General features: G+C 42.4%; 1 protein-coding gene across 2 annotated transcripts in view; it reads left to right on the plus strand.

The window, feature by feature from the left end:
• EMR3 (egf-like module containing, mucin-like, hormone receptor-like 3) overlaps nt 1-18354 on the plus strand; it is a 62630-nt gene that overhangs the window by 12750 nt on the left and 31526 nt on the right. The window contains exons 4-6 of one of the 2 annotated variants that reach the window (XM_010855419.1): nt 1805-1960; nt 6027-6064; nt 14161-14338. In XM_010855419.1, coding sequence (XP_010853721.1) covers nt 1805-1960; nt 6027-6064; nt 14161-14338 — 372 coding nt within the window. The remainder of the gene's footprint in view (nt 1-1804; nt 1961-6026; nt 6065-14160; nt 14339-18354) is intronic. The other variant, XM_010855420.1, reaches the window with a different exon arrangement.

Below are 18354 nucleotides of genomic sequence, written 5' to 3' on the forward strand. Positions count from 1 at the left end.
CCGTCCGGTCAAGGCTATGGTTTTTCCAGTGGTTATGTATGGATGTGAGAGTTGGACTGTGAAGAAAGCTGAGCACCAAAGAATTGATGCTTTTGAACTGTGGTGTTGAAGAAGACTCTTGAGAGTCCCTTGGACTGCAAGGAGATCCAACCAGTCCATTCTGAAGGAGATCAGTCCTGGGATTTCTTGGGAAGGACTGATGCTAAAGCTGAAACTCCAATATTTTGGCCACCTCAGGCGAAGAGTTGACTCATTGGAAAAGACTCTAATGCTGGGAGGGATTGCGGGCAGGAGGAGAAGGGGATGACAGAGGATGAGATGGCTGGATGGCATCACTGACTCGATGGACCTGAGTCTGAGTGAACTCCGGGAGTTGGTGATGTACAGGGAGGCCTGGGTGCTGCAATTCATGGGGTCGCAAAGAGTCGGACACGACTGAGTGACTGAACTGAACTGAACTGAATGCGTACATATCAATCCCAGTCTCCCAATTTACCCCTCCCCTCCCTATCCTCTGGTAACCATAAGCTTGTTTTCTACATTCATGACTCTACTTCTGTTTTGTAGATAAGAATACATTTTTTTTAGATTTTAAATACCATTTTTTAGATTCCACATATAAACAATATCATATGGTACTTGTCTTTCTGTGTCTGATTTACTTCAACTCAGTATGACAATCTCTAGGTCCATCCATGTTTCTGCAAGTGGCATTATTTTGTTCTTTTTTATGACTAATATTCCATTATATGTATGTACCACATTTTTTATCCATTCCTCTGTGTTTCCATGTCCTCCCAAGAGGCCCCATGTCCAAATACAGCCACAGTTGGAGTTAGGGCTTCAGCATATGAACTGGCCAGGGCAGGCTGCTGGGTGGTGCAAACACAGTCAGTATCCCATTTAATGTCCTTGGCATTTTCCATTCCTTTGTACATGAAGTCTGAGGCTTTCTCTGGCTCCTGGAGACCACTCAGTCCACACTCAGGACAAATAGAAGTAATGGGGAGTTTATACCACCTGTAAACATTCCTCCACCAACAAGTGATAAAATTAAGTGGATAAATACCCCGGTTCCCTCACCTCTCTTTCATTCTGAAGGAGAGCAGCCCTGGGATTTCTTTGGAAGGAATGATGATAAAGTTGAAACTCCAGTACTTTGGCCACCTCATGTGAAGAGTTGACTCATTGGAAAAGACTCTGATGCTGGGAGGGATTGGGGGCAGGAGGAGAAGGGGACGACAGAGGATGAGATGGCTGAATGGCATCACTGACTCGATGGACGTGAGTCTGAGTGAACTCTGGGAGTTGGTGATGGAGAAGGAGGCCTGGTGTGCTGCGATTCATGGGGTCACAAAGAGTCGGACACAACTGAGCGACTGAACTGAACTGAACTAAACTCCCTCACCTCTCAGTGTCACTTGAAGTGCCTGCTCTACATTGCCTCCCAGAGGTTCCCAGAGGAATTGAGCCTCAGTTGTCCACAGTAGAAATTTGCTAGATAATACCCCCTTTATTTTCTGCCTTCCCCTCTCTGTTTCATTTCACCATTTCCCTTCCAGTGATTTCTAGGATCATTTCCTAAATAAAATACTTGCACTAGAATCCTTGTCTCAAAGTCCACTTCCTGGAGAACCCAACCAAAGTCAGCAAAGAAAGGAAAGAACAAAGACAAGCATTACCTTAACCAAGTTGTTTTGAAAAGCCAGGATAGACTGGTGGAAAGGATACAGCTTCTGACACATATTAGATGCTCAATAAATCTTTAGCAAACAAATTACCAGCTTTCTCCTATGTGTTCCAGATGTTGATGAATGTAAACCACCCATTAGTGTATATTGTGGAGTGAATGCTGAGTGTCAGAACATCATTGGAAGTTTCTACTGTCACTGTATTGATGGATATAAACTCCTCTCTGGGAAAGCACAATTCAACAATTCCAATGAGAACACTTGTCAGAGTAAGAAAAATTTTTGTTTTCTTATCTCCCCTCCTAATTTTTAAGTGAGTCTAACACGAGCATGTGTGTGCTCAGTCATTTCTAATTTTTTGTGACCCCATGGATTATAGCCCACCAGGCTCCTCTGTCCATCGAATTTTCCAGGCAAGAATACTAGAGACAGTTGCCACTTCCTCCTCCAGGGGATCTTCCCAACCCAGAGATCGAACCCGAGTCTTTTGCATTTCCTGCATTGGCAGCCGGATTTTTTTTTTTACCAGTGTACCACCTGGGAAGTCCGAAAATATATATTTGTGGTGGGGCCAGTGAATATCTATCTATTCTCTGGAAGGAAATGGATGATGTAAAGAGGAGGTAAAAAGAAAAGTAGGAAATTTAGATAAATGATGGGGTCAAGAATGCAAGTGAACTTTGGAGGTGATGTCACAGGTCACAGGATGATGGTTGAGAAAGGATTCTTTGAATTGCAAAATAGAGAAACCCACTCAGGTTAACTTAAGGGAAAATATGAGTTTATGATAAGATTCAGGGGCTTTCCTAATGGCTCAGTGGTAAAGAATCCATCTGCCAGTGCAGGAGACACGGGTTCAGTCCTTGGGTCGGGAAGATCGTCTGGAGGAGGAAATGGCAACCCACTCCAGTATTCTTGCCTGGAGAATTCCATGGACAGAGGAGCCTGACAGACTACAGTCCATGGGTGTCACAAAAAGTTGGACGTGACAGACCACTGAGCACGCACACACACGTGTGATGAGATGCATGGATATGTCTTGGGTAAGAATACAGCTGGGTACTGGAATGAACTGAAGTTGGGGACCCAACACTGTCACGGCACCCCTGTCTCTCATACTCTGAATCCACTTCTTCTCTTCCCCTTGCAAACTGGTTTCTCTGCTTCCTAGTCCACAGGATAGGAAATATGGCCACCAACAGATCCAAACCTTACCATTGCTACTGATCCAACCATCAAAAAAATGGTAACTGATTCTCTCTCTTAAATATAATTGCATATTCTTTGGAAATGTAAAAATTGACACAGTTTGAATCATATGCCCACCCTTGGATCTGTGATCTTGGATAAGCATGGTAACTGTCATAGAAATCATATAGGTAGAGAAAGTCTATACATAAGAAATACAGGACTTGGCAGAGTATCCATGAGGTACTGGCTACAGTTGAAGTCATAAGAGAGAGAGTCTCTAAATCTGAATGCTAGGAAACTGATTCATGGAGAAACAATAATGCTGATTGACGTGTATATATATATACACTCGTACATGGGTGCTTAGGCGTGTCTGACTCTTTGCAACCCCATAGACTATAGCCCACCATGCTCCTCTGTACCTGGAATTTTCTAGCCAATAATACTGGAGTGAGTTGCCATTTCCTACTCCAGGGGATCTTTCTGACCCAGGGATTGAACCCGCCTCTCTTGTGCCTCCTGCATTGCAGGCAAATTCTTTACCACTGATCCACCAAGCAATAATACTGATGCTGCTGCTAAGTCACTTCAGTCATGTCCGACTCTGTGCGACCCCATAGACGGCAGTCTACCAGGCTCCCCCGTCCCTGGGATTCTCCAGACAAGAACAGTGGAGTGGGTTGCCATTTTCTTCTCTGAGGCATGAAAGTGAAAGGTGAAAGTGAAGTTACTCAGTCGTGTCCAACTCTTAGCGACCCCATGGACTGCAGCCTACCAGGCTCCTCCGTCCGTGGGATTCTCCAAGCACGAGTACTGGAGTGGGGTGCCATTGCCTTCTCCAAATAATACTGATAGACAATATTTATTTCAACTGTACGATGTGCCAGAACGGAAGAGCCTGACGGGCTACAGTCCATGGGGTCACAAAGGGTCAGACACAACTGAGCACAAACACACATGTACCAGGTACTGCACTAAGTACTTTACATTCTTTATTCCATTTACAATAATTGCATGAGGTAAGCACTGTTATTACAGATAAAGAAACCGAAGCACCCAAGATTTAAGTAACTTGTGCTCCTGCCCATCCAGCATTAAAGCCATGAGGTTGCAGACTCCACAGTAGAAAGAGCTTAGTGGAAGACTAACAAGGGTCATTGTATCCCACTCACCCCACAAGATCCCCTAAGGAGCTCGGGGTCATGAGAAGCACAAGCCTTCAGCTTTGATATCAGGAAATCTCATATCAGAATTATCAGGTCATCTTTATACCAATAGGATTCATACCAGGTCAGTTCTGAGATTCCTTCCAATGGGAGGGTCCGGGACCCCACGATCCTTCCACAAAACTGAGTCTCAGAATAAAAAGGAACAATTATGCCAAAGGGAAGCAAGCTACAACTGCCGAAGCCCACTCGCCCTAGAGCCTGTGCTCCGCAACAAGAGAAGCACCACGAGAAGACTGCGCTCTGCCGTGACTAGAGAAAGCCCCCGTGCAACAACAAAGACCCGGCGCAGACAAACACTAATAAATAAATTAATTAATTCTTTAAAAAGGGACTATTATTTAAAAAGGACTATTCAGGGACCTAAGACCTAAACTCCCTTTAAAAAGATTAAAACATGATTCCAAGATCAAACTGGAAAGGAACGGTGGTACAAAGGCCCCCACAGGTACAGAGATGACTTTTCCAGAGACCAGCACTGAATTACAGAGGCTTGGCTATTCCACATCAGGGTTCTTAGGTAGCGAAGGGGCCATAGGCCGTCTTCATCAAGGGTGCCTGTGAATGACTGAACTTGCTTACACCTCCTTCCGATTCTTGTGTGTGCAGTCTCTGCACATGTGAAGTGGTACAAGCTTTGCTTCCCCCTTGCCTCAGCATTAAAAATCCACCTGCAATGAAAGAAATGCAGATTTGATCCCTGGGTCGGGAAGATCCCCTGGAGAAGGAAATGGCAACGCACTCCATATTCTTGCCTGGAGAATTCCATGGACTGAGGAACCTGGCAGACTATAGTCCATGGAACCACAAAGAGTCAGACACAACTTAGCAACTAAAAAACAGCCACCACAATGAGCCTTGCACTTAGACAAGTATGGATTTAAATCTGGGCTCTACTGCTTACCCCCTCATGACTACAGACATTTCCTTAACAACCTGTGCCTATTTCCTCATCTGCTTAAATAACAGAATCTGACTCATGGAATTATTTCAAGGATTAAATGAAATGATGCATATGAGGAGGCATTCAGCAAGTGGTAGCTGTGATTTTTGTGCATGGTGCATTTTTCTGCCAGATGCAGCCACATCTTCAAGAGACAATAGAGCAGAATGGTTAAGAATACTTTCCAGGTGGACTTCCGTGGTAGTCCAGTGGTTAAGAATCTTCCTGCCAATGCAGGGGACATGGGTTCAATCCCTGGTTGGGGAACTAAGATCCCACGTGCAACAACCACAAGTTCTCATGCTGCAACTAAAAAGATTCCACATGCTGCAAGGGATTTCGAAGATCCTGCATGCCACAACTAAGATCTAGTGCAGCCAAATACATAAATAAATACTTATTTTAAAAAACAGCTGATGGTTATAAACTGACATTCCTGTCTCAGTTATAATTCCCAGCCAGACTGAATTTTAAAACCTAAAGTATCTAGTCTTCTGTTTGCTTAGCCATTTCAGTTATAATGCCCAGCCAGAGCCAGATCTGAATGAAAGAGCTTGGAGCTTACAATTTTCTGCTTCTTCTATGCCATGGTATCTCTATCCCAGCAATATTGACACTTGGGGTCCCAAAATTATTTGTGGTCAGAAGCTGTCCTCTGCATTAAAGGCATTGAGCAGCATCCACCCACTAGATCCCAGTAGCATCCCCACTCAAGGCCATGAGTGACCTCCAGAAATGTCTCCAGCCATTGCCAATGTCCCCAGGAGGCAAAACCACCCTAAGTCGATAAACACTGCTCTCCATGACAACAAGGAATTTGGACTCTGATGCCCCTAAAGAGCAAATGAACTCATCAGAGAACATGAAGTGTATGATTTCAGACCTTCTAGATGCAAAGTTACCCACCTTACCTGCCGACTTCTCCACACTTTCATTCTTGGTTCCAACAATAACTTCTCTTTATGTCTTTTTCAGAAATCACCCCCTCAAAGACAACCAACAGCACAAAAGAGGTGAGTGGAAGCTGAGTCCTGGAACCTAGACAGGTAACAAATATTCACAAATCTCAAAGCTAGCAAATGGAGGTGAATACTATATATGTGTGCTATATGTCATATATCATATGCTTGATAATATAAAATACTTGATATGATTATGACAAATATTGTGAAGTGAAGTGAAGTGAAGTCGCTCAGTCATGTCCGACTCTTTGCGACCCCATGGACTGTAGCCTACCAGGCTCCATCCATGAGATTTTCCAGGCAAGAATACTGGAGTGGGTTGCCATTTCCTTCTCCAGAGGATCTTCACGACCCAGGGATCAAACCCGGGTCTCCCGCATTGCAGGCAGACAATTTACCGTCTGAGCCACCAGGTATTAAACTATTATATTTTGATATATAATATGTATTGTATAACTGTGATATATATATATATATATCATTATGTTTATCACTATATATCTCACTATAGAGATAAATGATAGATCAATACAGTGTGTATGTATATATGGGGGTGTGTGTATGATTGTGGGTGTGTGTGTGAGTGTGTGTGTGTGTGTGTGTGTGTGTGTACTACCCCCTGAAGACAGGATCTATCCCAGACCAAGAAAGAGACTAAGTAAGACTGTATTAGGATTCGCTGAGCTGCTGCAACAAAGAGACCCAAATATCCAATGGCTTTAAAAATATGGATGTTTATTACTGTCTGAGTTATTAGTCCAGAGGTGAGCAATCCAGGCTGGTGAAGGAATTCTGCTCCATAAGGTCATTCGGGTACCCACGTTCTTTCCATACTGCTGCTCCAGCATCCCCTGGCGTCTTGTCCTCAACTGCATAGTCAAAGCTGGGTTGCTGCATGCTGTATTCATACTGGTGGGTAGAAGGGAGGGGGAATCCAGGGCAAGCTATCTGTTGTACAAGGTGAAGGGGGAGAGTGGAGAGAGGGCCTCTCTCCTCATCTACTCACTATACAAAGTGCTAATAAGGTCAGGAGAACTTCTTTGGAAACATGTCTTACGGTGACAATCCAGAAGTTGCATATATCACAGTAAAATCTAGCTGCAAAGGAAGCTGGGACAATACTATCTATGATTGGGTGGCACAGCCCAGATAAAATTTGAGAAATTTATTCAATTATTAAAAATAGGAGGATAGAACTTCCCTGGTGGTCCAGTGGTTAAGAGTCTACCTGCCAATGTAGGAAACATGGCTTCTATCCCTGGTCTGGGGAGATTCCACATGCTGTGGGACAACTAAGCTTGCATGCCTTAGAGCCCGTTCTCAGCAGCAAGAGAAGTGACCCCCAATGAGAAGCCCGCACACTGAAACTAGAGTGTAGCCCCCCACTTGCTACAACTAGAGAAAACCCAGGTCAGCAATGAAGACCTAGTACAGCAAAAAAAAAAAAAAAGCACAGGAAGGGAAAATGGATATTGTAGGATAATTAAGAGAGACCAAGAAAATGATTATAGGTAGTAATCATTAGTGTCTGTAAATTGACTCTGAACTTTAGCAAAGAGAATGATACATGTCTCTCAGGATCTATTGTCTAACAGAATGAGCTCATCCCTCCCTCTCGCCACTCCCCAACTTCACCCTTCTCTACTCCCAAGGGACTCTTCATGCCTTGCCCTCCCAAGCTCCACGTCTCAGATACACACCATTCTCTCTACCTAAAACTCCTCTTTCCAGTTCCTCACCTGGCTGCCTCCTTCCACTCTTCTTTACTCAAGACCCAGTTCAGGTGTCACCTCCTTCTGGATGGCCTCCATCACTCCCTCCATCTGAGTTAATATTCCCCCAATATGTTCTTATTTATTTATTTATTTGGCTGCACTGGCAAGAAATGGCAACCCACTCCAGTATTCTTGCCTGGAAAATTCCATGGACAGAGGAGGCTAATGGGCCAGTTCATGGGGTCACAAAGGGTCAGACACAACTGAGCAGCTGAGCACACACACACCAGGTCTTAGTTGAGGCCACTGGGATCTTTAGTGGTGGTGTGTGAAGTCTTAGTTGAGAGAACTCTTGGTTGCAGCGTGTGTGATCTAGTTCCCTAATCAAGGATCAAACCCAGACCCCCTGCACTGGGTGAGCAGAGTCTTAGCCACTGGACCACCAGGGAAGTCCCCACCAGACTATGCTCTTATGGTAGGGATTTCAAATCCTAATACCGCAGTGGCAAGTGACTTGGGCAAGATGATGACCTCACAGCATTAGAGTTCTCCAGAGAAACAGAACCAATAGGAGATAAGCTGTAAAGAGAGCTGTTATAAAGAATTGGCTGACAGGTCCCAAAATCTGCAGTCAACAGGCTGGAGACCCAGAACAGTTGACAATATAGTTCCAATTTGAATCCAGAGATCTGAGACCAACCCAGGAAGAGCTGATGTTTCAATGTGAGTTTGAAGGAAAACAAGAATGTCCCAAAATTGGGTCGTTTGTAGAGATGCAGATGGACTTAAAGAGTCATACAGAGTGAAGTAAGTCAGAAAGAGCAAAACAAATATTCATGTATTATATGTGGAATCTTAAAAAAAAAATGATACCGATGAATCTATTTGCAGGGCAGGAATAGAGACATAAATGTAGAGAACAGATGTTCAGACATAGTGGGGTAAGGGGTGGGTGGGATGAATTGGGAGATTAGGTTTGACATAAATACACTACCATGTGTAAAATAGATAGCTAGTGGAAAGTTGCTGTTTAATGCAGGGAGCTCAGCTCAGTGCTCTGTGATGACCTAAATGGGAAGGGAATCCCCAAACGAGGCTCTATAGGTGTACATATAGCTGATTCACTTTACTGCACAGCAGAAACTAACAACATTGTAAAGCAATCACACTCCAATAAAATTTAAAAACAATGTCCAATTAAAATAAATAATTTTTTTTTTAAATAAAGCTAAAAAGCAGTGTTCCAGCTCAAGGCTGGCACAGGCAGTCAGGCAGGAGGAAATTCCCCCTTACTCAGACTTCTTGTTCTAATCAGACCCCCAAACTGACTGGATAAGTCCCAACCTCATCAGGAAGGGCAAGCCGCTTTACTTCCTCCATCCATTCAGATGTTAATTTTATGTCAGACCCAGAATGACGCTTGGCCAAACATCTAGGTAACCCATGACTCAGTCTAGCTGACACATAAAATTAACCATCACGCTTTTTAAGAACAATTTACTCATCTTTAAGATGAGGGTGGTGATGGCACCCTTGGATAATGAGCAGGTTAAATGAGATAATACATGTATAGTATTCAGCACAGTGCTGAGTCCAGAGTACACATTCCATCCATGTTATCTATTGTTTTTTTTTTCTTTTTTTTTTCTTTCTTTCTTTATTTTTTTTAATTTTATTTTATTTTTAAACTTTACATAATTGTATTAGTTTTGCCAAATATCAAAATGAATCCACCACAGGTATACATGTGTTCCCCATCCTGAACCCTCCTCCCTCCTCCCTCTATGTTATCTATTGTTATCTCCTCCAGACTGATGACATTTAAGTGGTGTGCTGTCACTCGCTAGACAGGGAGCTTCTTGAGGAGGGGAATCAGACCAAGCTAGCCTTGGGAGTTCAACATCTGTTCATTGCAGTAATGAACAAATAATCGTGTTATCAAAAGGAACATTTATTTCGTTATAAAAGTCACTGTCAGGGTTCTCAAAAAATTAAACATAAAATTATCAGGTGACTCTACAATTATCTGAGCTTCCCTGGTGGCTCAGACGGTAAAGCGTCTATCTGCAATACAGGAGACCCGGGTTCCATCCCTGGGTTATGAAGATCCCCTGGAGAAGGAAACGGCAGCCCACTCCAGTAGTCTTACCTGAAAAATCCCATGGACGGAGGAACCTGGTGGGCTACAGTCCATGGGGTAGCATAGAGTCGGACACGACTGAGCGACTTCACTTTCTTTCACTTTCTACAATTCTACTTCTAGGAATAAACCCAAGTGAATTGAAAGCAGGGACCCAAACATATACCTGGACAAAAGTAGAATTCAAAAAGATACATGCATCCCTATATTCATAGCAGAACTGTTCACAATAGCCAAGACATGGTAACAACCTAAATGTCCATTGACAGATGAATAGATAAAGAAGATGTGGTACATGTATATGATGGACTATTACTAAGTCACTTTAGTTGTGTCTGACTCTGTGTGACTCAGTGGATTGTAGCCTGCCAGGCTCCTCTGTCCATGGGATTCTCCAGGCAAGAATACTGGAATTGGTTGCCATGCCTTCCTCCAGGGGATCTTCCCAACCCAGGGACTGAACCCTCATTTTTTATGTCTCCTGCATTAGTAAGCAGGTTCTTTACCACTAGCACCACCTAGGAAGCCCAATGAGATATTATTCAGGCATAAAAAATGTTGAAATAATGTCATTTGCAGCAACATGGATGAAGCTCGAGATTATCATACTAAGTGAAGTAAGTCAGAAAGTGAAAGACACGTGCCATATGATGTTGTGTATGTGAAATCTAAAATATGACACAAGTGAACTTAGTTACAAAACAGAAACAGGCTCACAGACGTAGAGAACAGACTTGTAATTGCCAAGGGGTCAGGGGTCAGGGAGGATTGGACTGGGAGTTTGGGATTAGCAGATGTGAACTATTATATGTAGACTAGATAAACAACAAGGTCCTACTTATAGCACAGGAAGTTACATTCAATATCCTGTGATGATGAAAAAAATATGAAAATGTGTATATAAAACTGAATCACTTTGCTGTACAGCAGAAATTAATACAACACTGTAACTCAACTCTACTTCAATAAAATAAATTTTTAAAAAAAGAGAGAGAGAGCAGGGACCCAAATATATACTTGTACAGCTGTGCTCTTGGCAGTCCTATTCACAATAGCCAAAAGACAGAAACAGCCCAAATGTCCACTAATTGATGACAGGATGAATAAAATGTGGTATACCTATACAGTGGAATATTATTCAGCCATAAAAAATGAAGTTCTGATTTCCAGTACAATATGGATGAACCTCAAAAACATTATGCTCAGTGAAAGAAGTCAGACACAAAAGATTACACTGTATATGATTCCACTTACATAAAATGTCCAAAATAGGCAAACCCAGGGAAACAGAAAGCAGATTTGTGCTTTCCAGAGGCTGGGGGAGTGGAGAATGGGAAGTAACTGTTTAATGGGTTTTATTTGGAAATGATGGAAATGTTATACAACATTATGGACATTCTAAATTATTACTGACTTGTATACTTTAAAAGGATGAGGAACTTCCCTGTGGTTAGGACTCCATGCTTCCAACTGCAGGGGGTGTGGGTTTGATCCCTGGTTGGAGAACTAAGATCCCACATCGTATGTGGCCCAAAAAAAAAAAAAAACTACTTTAAAAAAAGGATGTATTTTATTTTACCTGAATTTCACTTCAAAAAAACAAAATGCATTGCCAAAGAAAGACAGGTACAAAGTCATCACGTTAGATCAGACACTAAAACAGCAATTCTGACGACCCAATACTCTGGCACCTACTCTGTACAAATGAGTTTAAACCAAGAAGACTTCTGCTGCCATTTAGAAGAGAGAGAGGCGTTTTACATCAGGTGTGGCTGAGGAGGGGGCTGCCCTTTCACTAGAAAACTCAGCTCAGAATTTCCACTAACACTGGTTAGACTGAAAGAGTAGACCATTAAAAAGGCTTATTTGAACCTGATTCTGAAAGTCCCTCCAATCCTTCTTTGCATATTACTCTGCTTATAACTCTTTAGCATGATATTTTCCTATTAAAAACATCCATTTAACCCATGAACACTTACTGAGCCCCTGCTATTCACCAAAGGGGCTTCCCAGGTGGCACAGTGGTAAAGAACCCACCTGCAATGCAGGAGAGACAGGAGATGCTGGTTCAATCCCTGGGTCAGGAAAATCCCCTGGAGGAGGGCATGGCAACCCACTGTAATATTCTTGCCTGGAGAATCCCACGGACAGAGGAGCCTGGTGGACTGTAGTCCATAGAGTCGCAAAGAGTCAGAAACGACTGAAGCCACATAGCACTATTCATCAAGGACTGTTCTAGGTGCTAGGAAATAGCTGTGAAGACAAAACTCCTATCCCAATGGGACTTACTGTCTAGTACTTTGTGTGCTGTGCTTAGTCATTCAGTCGTGTCTGACTCTTTGCAACCCCATGGACTGTAGCCTGCCAGGCTCCTCAGTCCATGGGGATTCTCCAGGCGAGAATACTGGAGTGGGTTGCCATTTCCTTCTCTAATGCATGAAAGGGAAAAGTGAAAGTGAAGTCGCTCGGTCATGTCCGACTCCTAGCGACCCCATGGACTGCAGCCCTCCAGGCTCCTCCATCCATGGGATTTTCCAGGCAAGAGTACTGGAGTGGGTGCCATTGCCTTCTCCACCCTAGTACTTTAACATACCACAAATCCCTTAGAAGCTTGTTAAAGTGCAGGTTTGGATTCAGAATATGTGGACTGGGACCTAAGAGTCTGAATTCCTAATAAGCTCCCACGTGATGCTGATACTGCTTGTCTGAGGACTATACTTTGAGTAAAAGCATGTAGAGATCAAAATAATAATTTTTCAAATCACATATACTACAATTTTTATTGAAGCATAGTTTTTTTTAATTAGAGTGTAATTGCTTTACAATGTTGTGTTAGTTTCTGCTGTACAACAGCGTGAATCAGCTATGAGTATACGTATACCCCCTCCCTCTTACCACTTCTTCCCTCATACCGCCCCCATCCAACCCCTCTAGGTCATCACGGGGCACCAAGCTGAGCTCCCTGTGCTACACAGCAGCTTCCCACTAGCCATCTATTTTACACGGGGTAGTGTATATATGTCAGTGATACTCTCGCAATTTGACGTACAGTTATTTTACTGTTTCAGGTGTACAGCAAAGTGATTCAGTTATGTATAATCTTTTTCAGATTTTTCCATTATAGTTTATTACAAGATATGGGAATATACATTCCTGTGCTATACCGTAGGTCTCTGTTGTTTACCTATTTTATATATAGTAATGTGCATCTGTTAATCCCATATTTCTAATTAATCCCTCCTTGCCCTTTCTCTCTATGGTAACCATGAATTTGTTTTCTATAACAACAGTTTTAAAACTTCACCTTGACCCTTCAGTCTTCTTCAGCCACTGGCCCATCTTTTTTGCTATTTTTCATAGAACCACTATATTGTATGGCTGAAACTAACATAGTATTGTAAATCAACTATACTTCAGTAAATCGGTAAGATGGATAGATAGATAAAATGAGTTTAATATAGCTTTTAAAAAAACATACATTTCTTGATACGAAAAGGCCAGTTAGAGTTCCTTCTGAGATATGATACTACTAAATGATTTCTCAACTTTGGCCCTATTGACATTTGAGACTGTGTCATTCTCTGCTGTGGGGGCTGTCACATGCATTATACGATGTTGAGTAACATATCTGGCCTAATTATCAGTAGAAATAGCAATCCACAGTGGTGACAATCCAAATGTCTTCCCATCTGGGGAACGAAAATTGCCCCCAGCTGAGAACCACTGGTCTATTTCTAGAAATCTTACTACTTTCCTGTTGGTAAAAGATGCTCACAGTAACTAACACTTATATGATGTTTGAGCTTCCCTGGTGGCTCAGTGGTAAAGAATCTGCCTGCAATGCAAGAGACCCAGGTTCAATCCCTGGGTCAGGAAGATCCCCTGAAGAAGGATATGGCAACCCACTCCAGTATTCTTGCTTGGAGAATCCCATGGACAGAGGATCCTTGTGGGCTACAGTTCATGGGTCACAAAGAGTCAGACACAACTGAGCGACTAACGTTTCTGTGGTGTTTACCAGGCTAACACTGTTCTAAAAATAAAATGTCTCTTCATTCATTTAATCTTCCCCCAAACTTTATGGGGTCTTAGTACCATCCTCATCCTAAATGGAGAACCTGAAGCACAGAGTGACTGAGTGACTTTCCCAAGGTTGCTCAGCCAGTGAGAGGTGGAGTCAGTATTTGAACCAGTCGTCTGACCCCACCGCCTTCTTTCTTGGGTTTTCTTCTGACCCTTGGGATGTGGGACCTATTGATTGGATTTTTTCTTAATTCTTTCTCTCTTCAAAGATGCAACGGGTTGTTGAGGATATCGAATCTCATCTCACCGGTAAGACTGCATTGGGAGTGGAGAGAAACTTCACATCCACGGTCACAGCCTTTCTCCAGAAAGTGGAATCAGATGTTCTAAAAACTGCCTTGGAAGCCCCAGACCAGAAAATCCAGAAAGTCCAATACAGCACCGTGGGTAAGAAGACAGTAAAACCTGAGACACACAGTGGGGTGGTTACTAACTGGGGTCCACGTGAAGCAATGAGAGGAGTAAATAAGGACTGTGTTTGTCCCATTTATAGGGCTTCCCAGGTGGCACTAGTGGTAAAGACCCCGCCTGCCAATGCAGGAGACATAAGAGACGTGGGTTCAATCCCTGAGTCGAGAAGACCCCCTGGAGGCGGGTATGGCAACCCACTCCAATATTCTTGCCTGGAGAATCCCCATGGATAGAGGAGCCTGGGGGGCTACAGTCCTTAGGATCACCAAGAGTCGGACATGACCGAAATGACTGAGCGCACATGAACACATCCATTTATATAAAATTCTAGAAAATGCAAACTAATTTCTAGTGACACAGAGGGTAGAGTCAGTGAAGGGATGGAAAAGGGATGTAAGAAAATCTGGATAAATTGTTGGTGGTGACAGAAATGTTGTCTACCTTGACTGTGATGGTGGTTTTACAGAGGTACACACGCGATGAAACCCATCCAGTTGTACACTTTAATATGTGAGATTTGCTGTACATCAATTACACCTGCATGGAGCTATTTTTAGAAATTGCCAATGGGGGAATTCCCTAGTGGTCCAGTGGTTACGACTTGGCATTTTCACTGCTGAGGTCTGATCGTGTCCGGGAACTAATAATATTCCACAAGCCTCCTGGTGTGACCAAAAAATTTTTTTAATAAAAATGATGTTTTGTTGTTGTTCAGTCACTCAGTCATGTCCCACTCTTTGCAACCCCATGGACAGCAGCCTGCCAGGCTTCCCTGTCCTTCACCATCTCCCAGAGCTTGCTCAAACTCATGTCCATTGAGTCAGTAATGAAATCCATTGAACCATCTCATCCTCTGTCATCCCCTTCTCCTCCTGCCTTCAAATCTTTCCCAGTCTTTGGGTCTTTTCTTATGAGTCAGCTTTTTTAATCAGGTGACCAAAATATTTGAGCTTCAGCTTCAGCATCAGTCCTTCCAATGAATATTCAGGATTGATTTCCTTTAGGACTTATTGGTTTGATCTTCTTGCAGTCTAAGGGACTCTCGAGAGTCTTCTCCAACACCACAGTTCAAAAGCATCAGTTCTTCGGCAATCAACTTTCTTTAAGGTCCACACTCACATCTATACATGACTACTGGAAAAGCCATAGCTTTGACTAGGTGGACCTTTGTTGGCAAAATAATGTCTCTGCTTTTTAATATGCTGTCTAGATTTGTCATAGCTTTTCTTCCAAGGAGCAAGCGTCTTCTAATTTCATGGGTGAAGTCACCATCTGCAGTGATTTTGGAGCCCAAGAAAATTAGTCTGTCACTGTTTCTATTGTTTCCCCATCTATTTACCATGAGGGGATGGAACTGGCATGCTGCAATCCATGGGGTCGCAAAGAGTCAGACACAATTGAGCAACTGAACTGAACTGAACTGATGGGACTGGATGCCATGATCTTAGTTTTTTGAATGCTGAGTTTTAAGCCAGTGTTTTCACTCTCCTCTTTCACTTTCATCAAGAGGCTCTTTAGTTCCTCTTCACTTTTTGCCATAAGGGTGGTGTCATCTGCATATCTGAGGTTATTGATACTTCTCCTGGCAATCATGATTCCAGTTTGTGCTTCACCCAGCCCAGCATTTCTCATGAGGTACTCTGCATAAAAGTTATATAAGCAGGGTGACAATATACAGCCTTGTCATACTCCTTTCCCAATTTGGAACCAGTCAGTTGTTCCATGTCCAGTTCTAACCGTTGCTTCTTGACCTGCATACAGGTTTCTCAGGGGGCAGGTCAGGTGGTCTGGTATTCCCAACTCTTGGAGAGTTTTCCACAGTTTGTTGTGATAATATTTAGAATTAAATAAATACCTGCATGCTAAGTCACTTCAGTCATGTCTGACTCTTTGTCACCCTATGGACTGTAGCCCTCCAGGCTTCTCTGTCCATGGGATTCTCCAGGCAAGAATACTGGAGTGGGTTGCCATGCCCTCCTCCAGGGGAATTTCCCAACCCAGGGATCAAATCCACATCTCTCATGGCAGGTGGGTTCTTTACCACCAGTGCCACCTGGAAAGCCCAAATAAATACATGAATAAACAAAAATTGTCAATGGTTTCTAATCCTGAGTCTAGGATTCTGGCTTAAAGGTAGTTTTCTTTTTTTCTTTTTTTTTAAATGATTCAGTGCTCACGGAACCTAACAGCACATGTCACGGTGATGTGACTTAAACCACCCCAGAAGGAACATCTTACTACATATTTTTTAAGTAGAAATACTTTTTTTTAAGGAACTGAAAGCAAACTTTTATTTAAAGACTTCTTCGGGTCATGGTCATTTGGACTCATGGCCTCAATTTGCTGCTCAACTGTCTGGTGATTCAGATAGTAAAGAATCTGCCCGAGACTCAGGTTCAATTCCTAGGTCCAGAAGACCCCATGGAGAAGGGAATGGCAACCCATTTCAGCATTCTTGCGTGGAGAATTCCATGGACAGAGGACCCTGGGGAACTATAGGCTGTGGGGTCACAAATAGTTGGACATGACTGAGTGACTTTCACTTTTGCTAGCAGAGCTCTGGCAACAGTGAAACAAACGTGCTGAATTCTTTCTAAAACAGAAATAATTTTATTAAGGAATCCCCTAGCTGTCCAGTGGTTGATGCTCAGCACTTTCACTGCCTTGGGTCTGGGTTCAGTTCCTGGTTGGGGAACTAAGATCTCACAAGCCACGTGGCATAGCCATCCCCCAAAAAAAATTTTATTATACCTGTCATATATAGTCATTATATATCCGTGTGCTGCAGATATGTCAGTTAGCTTGACTGCAGTAATCATTTAACTATGTATATGTGTGTCAGACACAACTGAGCAACTGAGCACACACACACATGCACACATGTGTCAAGTCTTCATATTGGACACCTTAAATATATTTACTTTTTGTTTTTGAAAATAAAAAATAAAATGCCATAGCAAAGCCAAGTATTAAATTTTTAATTAGGAAAAAACACATACACAAAACTAAACTGAGTCCAGCAAAATCTGCCCACAATTCAGTGCTCCAATCCCATACCCATGTAGGTACATGTCTGATGAAGAAACACATATTTGTTATGTATGTTACACTTATATATGCATGCCAAATTGCTTTCTCACTCATTACGTGACTAACATCTTTCATGTACGTCATATATATCATCAGCTATGTTATTGTCTTCAATGGTGTATATAGTTGCCTTGTACATATAATTTATTTTCACGATAATTTATTTCCCTATTCTGAGAAATGTGGGTAGTTACAAAACAACCCTGTGACAAAGACCATTAAAGTTTTATCTGTATCTATTCGTTAAATGTTTTCTTAGGATAAATTCATAGAAGAGGAATTGTTAGATCAAAAGGAAGAAAGCATTCTATGAACTTTTGATACATATCACTATTTTGGCCTCCAGAAATGCTGTTTACTGTGCTTTTTATTAGTATTCAGCTCAGAGATGCTAATGTATTTGTGTGTGCCTAACTAATCATTTCATTTTACCAACTTTCATGATAAAATACTTCATAAAAATAATCATTTTTTATAGTCTTTAATAAGATAAAATCCAGTGCCTAAACTTCTCAGGAAACCAGAATCTGGACACTTTTATTTAAAATTAAACCACATTACAAGTAATTCTTATATTTTCTGATTTGGCCAATTCCTAATTGATTTTTTGGTTTGGTTTGGTTTGGTTTTTGGCCAAGCCAGGAGTCATGTGGGATGTTAGTTCCCTGACCAGGGGTCAAACCTGCAGCCCCTGCATTGGAAGGGCACAGTCTTAACCACTGGACTACCAGGGAAGTCCCCCTCATTGTTTAATCAATGATATAAAGTACCCTTTCTTCAGTGAGCTTTCATCACCTCACCTGTAAAACGAGATCGTAATGCTGCACTCAACGCACTTAGAACCAAGGCTGGTAATTGTCATAACTTTCTGCTCTTTATAACTACTTTCTTTAATTTTTTTA

This window comes from Bison bison, unplaced genomic scaffold, assembly GCF_000754665.1.
Source record: "Bison bison bison isolate TAMUID 2011002044 unplaced genomic scaffold, Bison_UMD1.0 scf7180017864365, whole genome shotgun sequence".
In the NCBI taxonomy this organism is placed as follows: domain Eukaryota; kingdom Metazoa; phylum Chordata; class Mammalia; order Artiodactyla; family Bovidae; genus Bison; species Bison bison.